This window comes from Tupaia chinensis, unplaced genomic scaffold (genome assembly GCF_000334495.1).
Source record: "Tupaia chinensis unplaced genomic scaffold, TupChi_1.0 Scaffold000048_1, whole genome shotgun sequence".
In the NCBI taxonomy this organism is placed as follows: domain Eukaryota; kingdom Metazoa; phylum Chordata; class Mammalia; order Scandentia; family Tupaiidae; genus Tupaia; species Tupaia belangeri.
The window spans coordinates 5,638,380-5,646,550 of record NW_006159506.1 but is presented as its reverse complement, the minus strand read 5'-3'; the positions used below and the strand labels follow the sequence as shown (position 1 = coordinate 5,646,550).

The following is an 8,171-nucleotide window of genomic DNA, read 5'->3' as shown; positions in this document are numbered from 1 at the left end:
AGAAGAGAGAGAGGTAGAGGGAAAGTGAGAAATCACCTCCAGGGGGGATGGCCATGCTGCAATCCCTCCTCCTCCACTCTCCCCTCAGGATTTTGGGCATGCACACACACGTGTCTGGCATGATTCTCAAACCGCTGGGTTCGAGATTCAAACGATAGTTGGCCATGTGGGAATCCAGTGCCCCAGTAACCATGGCACCTACTGACTCCCTAAATAAAAAGTTTTTAAAAAGGTAAGGAAAAAAAATGATCACTTACTAAATAGGAAAGAATTACAATTGTGTATTTGAAACTTTGAAAAGTAGTAGGCAAGACCAGGAACATAATGAGACCCCTTACCTCACCTAACCAACTCCTTCCCCTAAAACCAAAGTTGGAAAAAGAAAATGAATTAATGAAATGTTCAGAATTTTAATATGCTTTAATCTGTAGAAAAACAGATGGGAGAGAGGAGGAAAGAAAAGAACATAGTAAGCAACACACATAAGCCAAAACATCTATTTTGAAAGAAAACTTAATGAAATTCTGCAATACAAAATAACAATGCAAGTTTAATAAAAGAGATCAACTGTGATAATCAAATACAGAATGAAATGTGAAATGAAACTGCGGAGCTAAGGAAACCAACCGCGTATAAACACAGACTTAATTGATAATCAGAAACAGAAGGGAACTGAGCAGTATCAGACCAAGTAATTGGCAGAAGTATAACAGCAGAACAGAAAGGAAATATTGTAAACCCTCACACAAAGTTCAATCTGCAAGAGAAGGAACGGGGAAAGGGAAGCAAGGAGGAGGGATAAAAAGTCCCAACTCCTCCATCTCTCACGGCAAGGCGTTAGTTAGGGCTACTGACAACTGAAATATAACACGGATAAAGAGAAACAAGAAAATGTGACTGCAGTTTCTGATTTTTTTATAACTATTTTTCTTAGAGTGATTTTTTTTTTAGTAACTGCTTTTTTTTTGGTTAAAAGAATTATTTTATTTATATTTATTTATTTATTTTAATTTGACCAGAGAGGGACAGAGTGAGAGAGAGAGAGAAAGCAAGTTGCCAGGTCCGGGACTTGAACCGTGGTCAGTCATGTGGGAGTCCTGTGCCCTTAACCACCACGCAACCTGCTGGCTCTACAACTGCTATCTTTTATATTAAAAAATACTTGTTTTACTATTTTGCCTTTAATTTTAAACTTTTGTTTCTTCAAATTCAAATAAAATTAAAAATTAATACTTAAAAAAAAAAAAAAAGAGGAAACAAACTGTCCTACGGTTTGAAGGCGTACCCCCCAGATTCATGTGTTGAGATTTGGCTGTACTGAGATTAAGGGAATAAAATGTAATCTTGCTATGGTACTGAAAGGTCTGGGAGGGAAGCAGGATTAAGAGCATCAGAACAGAACCTCCATGACTAACTCCCTGGGGGAGGAGAACGAGACCAGGACAGAGACCAGGGAGAAGATACATCCCCCTGGGGGGTGATTTCTCACTTTGCCTCTCACTGTCTCTGTCTCTCTCCAGCAAGTGCACATGCCCTGTATCAAAAACCTTTTAAAAAAAATTCTCTCTCGACATCCTACTATAATACTCCAGAAACATACTTTGGCCCAGTATTCACTGCAAGTGAAAAACGGTATGAAAAAGTGCTGGCTTACATCTCAGGAGGACTTGGTTTAAGTTGTCTCGCATCGTTTCTTTACATTTGGGAAGAGTATGTTCATTTGTTTCACAGATCATATTCTTCAAATTTTCAAGAACTCGCATTTCTCGAAGACCACGTTTTTCCTATTAAAAGAAAACAAATAACTGGTACATACTGTGTCTTAAATATTAGCAATTACTTTCTGGGATTTCCATTCTGGTTTGGGTTGTCATTACTTATTGAAATTTACGAAATTTGCACAGCCTTATTATCTGGCAATAAATGAGGTCATAACCCGGAGGCATTTAAAAAATTTGGAATGCTCCTCAAGTTACAATATGAGTAATATTTTAATATAGTATCTAAAAATGGGCAAGAGAGGAATCAACAGTTGGCGTAATGGCTAAGTCGCTGGACTCCATGTAGCCGACTGTGGTTCAAGTAATGGACCTGGAGCCTTAAACTCCCGCCAGGCACGAGTGCGTGCGTGTCCAAGATCCTGAGAGGAGAATGGAGAAGAAGGGATTGTGGAGAGGAGAAAAGAGGAGAAGAGACTGTGGTGTGGCCATCCCCCTCAGGGGGATGGGGGGTGATTTCTTGCTTTTTATCTCTGTCTCTTTCTGGTGAGTACATCAGTCCCATAGCAAAAACCTCTCAAAAAAAATAAAAAAGGAAAAAATGGTTAAGAGAAATACTAAAAGAACAAACAAACAAACAAAAAAAACCCCTGGACTGTTACATATTTCATTAGAAGAAATTAGATACCTTTTATCTGATTTTAAATTTCATTTTGTTGTTCTTACTTTCACATAGCTTCTATTGTAGTATTATAAAGTGTGTTTTTTATCTGATTCCTTTCAATCCCTCAAAATAAAAATGTGTGGAAAAAGTGATGATATGTAGATACTTCCCCGTGTAGGAAAGAATTACCTTTGGGGGACAGCAGGTGACATAGCAGGTAAGGTGCTAGAGTCTCACATGATCAACTGGGGCTTGAGTCCTGAACTCAAACTCACACCAAACATATGTGTGTGCATACCCCAAAACCCAAGAGGCAAAAAGAGAAGATGGGAATGAGGTATGGGTAGGGATACCCTCAGGGGGTGATTTCTCACTTTCACTCTCACTGTCTCTTACTCTCTCTAGCAAGTATACATGTCCTGTGGCAAAAACAAGACAAGTCAAAACAAACAAACAAAAAACACCACTGAAGGCCTAAGATTGCTACATTAGAAAGGCTGCTGGGAATTTGAGCAGTAAACAGTTTCCTATGCTAGTATAAAAGTTTCTGTAAATTGGGAACTAGCTGTTAGCATAATGGTTATGTCGCTGGACTCCCACGTAGTCGACCGCAGTTCGAGTTCCGGACCCGGTGGCTTAAAACTCACACTGGGCGCATGTGCATGCGTGCCCAAGATCCCGAGAGGAGAATGGAGGAGAGGGGATTGAGACGTGACCACCTCCCCTGGGGTGATTTCTCGCTTTCTGTCTCTATGTCTCTGTCTGGCGAGTGCACGCGCCCTATAGCAAAAAAAAAAAAAAAAACAGAAAAAAACAACTCTTCAAAAAAAAAAAAATTTCTGCGAATTACACAAGTGGTTCATTGTGCTTAAACTGTAAATAACGTGGTTAGGGCCAGCAGGGTGGTGCAATGGTTAAAGTGTGGACTCCCACATGGCCAACCGTAGTTCGAATCCCAGACCCAGAGGCTTGAAACTCACACTGGGTACGTGTGCATGCATAATGCCCAAAATCCTAGGAGAATGGAGAAGGGACTGTGGCATGGCCATCCTCCATGGGGGATGATTTTTCACTCTCTCTCTGTCGGGTGAGTGCATACGCCCTATAGAAAAAATCCTCTCTTAAAAAAACAAAAACAAAATTAAAAAAATCAATGTGGTTAATGGTAGACAACCTTTTCCCTTCTTGGAGTCTGGAATTTTGGTCCATGTGAGGCAGAGAGTCCCTCCTTACCAGCTCCTGGTGAAAAACTCTGGATTCCTAGGCTTAGACAAGCTTCCCTCTACATTACACTTCACATGTGTTTCACGATTTATTGCTGGGAGAATTAATCCTGTGTGACTCTCCTGGGGGAGGACTTTTGAAAGCTTCTGTCTGGTCTCTTCCAGATCTCTCCAAGTACCTTTCCCTTTGCTGATTTTGCTCTGTATCCTGCCATAGCAGAGCTCATCCACGAGGATGACCATATATTGAGTCCTGTGAGGTCCAGTGAGTTATTGAATGTAGGGTGATCTTGAGAATTTCCGAGATATCCCCCATCCAGAAAGTAGCACCTAAACACCCTTTCCATCCTATTTGGGAGTGGGTAGACTCAGGGACTTTCAAAGAAGAACAAGGAAAGACAGTATTAGCTCTGCAGTACAGAAACCTAACAGCAAACACTAACTCAACCAAGCACTGAAGGTTCAGAGCAACGGAGTGGTGTCATGTTGGGAGCATGTACCCTCTGACATAATGTGAGGACAAGGGCGCTTCCACTCTGTGACAGTCTTCCCCTAAACCCATAATCCCAGTCTAAGCTGGAGAAAACAATCACTCAAACCCAGAATTGGGGACCTTCTACAGTACACCTGGCCAGTAATCAAGACTATCAAGGTCAGGAAAAACACAGACAGACTGAGAAACTGTCACAGACCAAAGGAGACCAAGGAGACATGATCATTAAATGCAATGTCGTACCACGGATTACATCCTGGAAGACAAAAAGACAGTAAAAGGAAAACTGGTGAAATTTACGTAAACCTGGGGTTTTGCGAATAGTAATGTACTAATGATGGTTTCCTAGTTTTTACAAGTGTGGCATGGTAATATAAGATATTAATGATGGGTGTAATTTGGTGAGGGTTTATGGGAGCTCTGTAAACCTTTGCAAACCTTCTGCAAATCTAAAATTAATACAAAAAACAGAAGTGTATTATAAAAGGAAGAGTGGTAACTTGATTGTAAGAAAACAAATGTATTACTAGGTTTCTGTTTTGAGCCATTCTTATGCAGCAGCTGTGGCCAGTTTCTTCCATCTTCTCATTTTTTTTTCCTTAATAAAAAATTTTAAATATACAAAAGTCAAGAAGAATATAATGAATTCTCATGTATTTATCAAGTTTCAACAATTCTCAACTGATGACTGGTTTTGTTCCCTCCAGAACACTCCATTCATCCTGCCTTGGTTATTTTGAAGTAAATATTAGATTTTCTACTGTGAATATTTCAATATATGTCTTTTTTCCTTTTTGGAGAGATTTTTTGCTATAGCGCCCATCAGAGAGACAGAAAACAAGAAATCACCCCCCAGGGGGGTTAGCCATGCTGCAATCCCTTCTCCTCCCGTCTTCTCTAGGGATTTTGGGTATGCACACACACATGCCCAGCGTGAGTTTCAAGCCGCCAGGTCCGGGACTCTAACCATGGTTGACTATATGGGAGTCCAGCGATGTAACCGCTATGCCATCTGCTCGTCCCTCAATATATTTATCTTTAAAAAAGACTCCTCTTAAAGAGACAGAGAGACAGACAAATGCTCCCAACAGAGTTTGCACAATGATCCACCCAGGATCAAGTGCATGGGCCCAGCATAATAGGGAGATCTTGGGACACAAGATCTTGGGACATTCCCATGTGGCCTCAGCACCATGGAGCACTGAGGTACTACTGTGCCAACAGAAATTCTGTAATACTATTAAATATCAAGGTAGTGTTCACATTCCCTCAAGTGTCCTATAATTGCTTTTGTTTTTTTTATCCTTTGTTTGCTTGGACCAAAAATCTAAATAAGATTCATAGTCTGACATTATTAGTTAACATGTTCTTAAAGTTCTTTTTAATCAATAGATTTTCCCCACTATCACTTCTTTTTTCCTTGCAATTTGTTAAAAAAAAAAAAAAAAAAAGAGTCATTTGTTCTGCATAGTTTCCCACAGTCTGTTTTTTACCTAACGAATCCCTGTGGTGTAATTTAACATACTCCTTTGTCTCTTTTCTTTCCTGTACACTGGTAGCTGGAACTAAAGGCTTTCTCAGATTCAGGGTTTTGTTTTGTGTTTGCCAGAATTTTTTTAGAGGTGAGCTGTGTACTCTCAACAGGATGTTGGTAGCACCTGTCATCATGTATTAGCAGGAAGACCTCTATGAAGTGAAACTGCCCTCCATCAATGATTTGGTCACTCTGAGGAGTATTTCTATAAGAAAGGCAAAATGCAACTCTACTTCCCCTTTTCTGCTGGTTTAAAAATAAGTTAGTTCCCTAGTATTCCCTAAAGATGACTAGAGAGTGTTTGTACATATCCCTACCACTCAAAGATTTAAACACATTTGTAGTTTCTCAATCTATTACTATTTCTCCTCATCAGTATTTAGACTGCCCTAGTTTTTTCCAATGGTAGTTTATTCAAGTTGGCTCTGGAATGAATGCTTCAGAGAACACTCTACTACTCCTTAGCAGCTTCTTTGCTTGTCAGTATGACCCACTGCTCCAGACGGGTACTGTAAATCTCCTGCTCTGGACTTGGAATCAGTAGATTGCTAACCACTGGGATGTAGAAATGGAAATCAGAGGCTGGGCACAAAGGCTACTCACTGCTACTAGCTGGTCATTGTCTCTAGTCTCTCAGTGGACAAGGCTGGAAAATACATATTTTTAGAAAAGAAAAACACATCTTGAGTTGATACCAGTAGTTAAACAAATGCAGGACCACGGAAGTGTTTTTTTTTTCCTTCTTCCATGGGCAAAAAAGACAGATGAGAAAGAACCCTCAACAGGGTCTGGATACTGCAATTCACCCCATCTTCAGCTAGCCCCAGACTATGGGCAAGAATACTGTCACACTCAGGGAGCTCCCCAGACTTGAACCATAAATCCCTATGTGGATTACCTCATAGAGTAATGTGGGATGGCCACACTGCAATCCCTTCTCTTTTCCTCTCAAGATTTTGGGCACACACGCACATGCACTCAATGTGATTATCAAGCCACCAGGTCCAGGACTTGAACCATGCAGTTGGCCAAGTGGGATCCAGCACCTTAACCTCCACTTTCACACCATCTGCTGGCTCAACAACTTTATTTTTAACTTAACTTTAATTGATTTAATTATTGTACCTATTTATGGGTGCAGTGGTTTTTTTTGTTTGTTTGTTTGTTTTTTTTTGTTTTTTTTTTTAGTACATGAATACAATGTGCAATGATTAAATCAGGGTTATTAATTAGAATATCTATCAACATTCATCATTACTTGTGTTGGAAATATTTAAAATCCTTTCTTTTAGCTATAATAAATTACAGTCAATTATAGGTACCCTACTGGTTGAGAACACTAGAGTTATTCCTCTCATCTAACTGTACTTTTGTATCCATTAACCAACATCTTCTTCTCCCACACCCTTACCAAATGCTAGTAACCACTGCTCTACTCTGTAAGGTGTACTTCTGTAAGGTGAACTTAGTTTTCACATATGAGCGATAAGATGTGACTTTTCTCTCTGTGGGCCTGGGTTATTTCACTTAACCTAGTGTTCTCTAGGCTCACCCACATTGCCTCAAATGACAAGATTTCAGTTTTACTGTCTGACTAGTATTCGATTACATACACACACACACACACACACACACACACACACACACACCACATTTTTCTTTATCCACTTGTCTATAATAAACACTTAAGTTGATTCCTTATTTTGGCATTATGAATAGAACTGCAATAAACATTGGAGTGCAGATATCTCTACTGACATTGATATATGCCTAGAAGGGGTATTGCTGGATCATGTAGCAGTTCTATGTTCAGTCTTCTGACGAACCTCCATATTGTTTTCCACAATGGCTATATTACTTTACATTCTCATAGTGTACAAAGGCCCCCTTTCTCCAAATCCCTGATAGCATTTATTTGATTTCTTTCTTTTTTTTTTTTTTTTTTTTTTTGGAGAGATTTTCACTGTAGGGCGCATGCGCTCACCAGACAGACAGAGAGAGACATAGAGACAGCTTGCTTCTGCTGAATCAGTAACCCAAATACTGCAAAGATTGAGGCCTACACATAAGGAATGAATTGGGGTTAAGAAAAGAAACATGCACAATAGTTTTAGATCAAATTTGTTCACTCATTTATGCCAGCAAGTCCGAAACTGCTAACATCTTTAACCAACTGATTAAATTTCCATGAGCCAAATCTTAAGACATTTCATGAATAATGACCTTTCAGTCAATAGAGCATAAGGATTTCAACTTTTTATAAAGGAAGTTTTACTAGAGGATTAAAATGCTCACTTATAGTCTTTCTTAGCTCAACACTGGGATTTGTCCATTTTTGTCATGTGGGAGGGGAGCTTACTAGTACTCATAGAATTTCTCCTTTCAGGAATTCTGCAAATAAACTATTGAATTTATATGACTACAGATAGATAAAAAATTCTGATGATTGCTTTTAAGTTATCCAATTTAGATTGCCCAATTACAAAATCATTAATTTGAAAGGTTATGGCTTCGGGAAAACTTTCAATTTAATTTGGAA

At 39.4% G+C, this 8,171-nt stretch overlaps 1 protein-coding gene across 3 annotated transcripts in view; it reads right to left on the bottom strand.

The window, feature by feature from the left end:
- BLOC1S5 (biogenesis of lysosomal organelles complex 1 subunit 5) overlaps positions 1 to 8,171 on the bottom strand; it is a 27,056-nt gene that overhangs the window by 11,079 nt on the left and 7,806 nt on the right. For 2 of the 3 annotated variants that reach the window (XM_006141225.3, XM_006141224.3), the window contains exon 3: positions 1,655 to 1,784. The exons of the other annotated variant lie outside the window; for it this stretch is intronic. In XM_006141225.3, the coding sequence (XP_006141287.1) occupies positions 1,655 to 1,784 (130 nt within the window). The remainder of the gene's footprint in view (positions 1 to 1,654; positions 1,785 to 8,171) is intronic. 3 annotated transcript variants of the gene reach the window in all.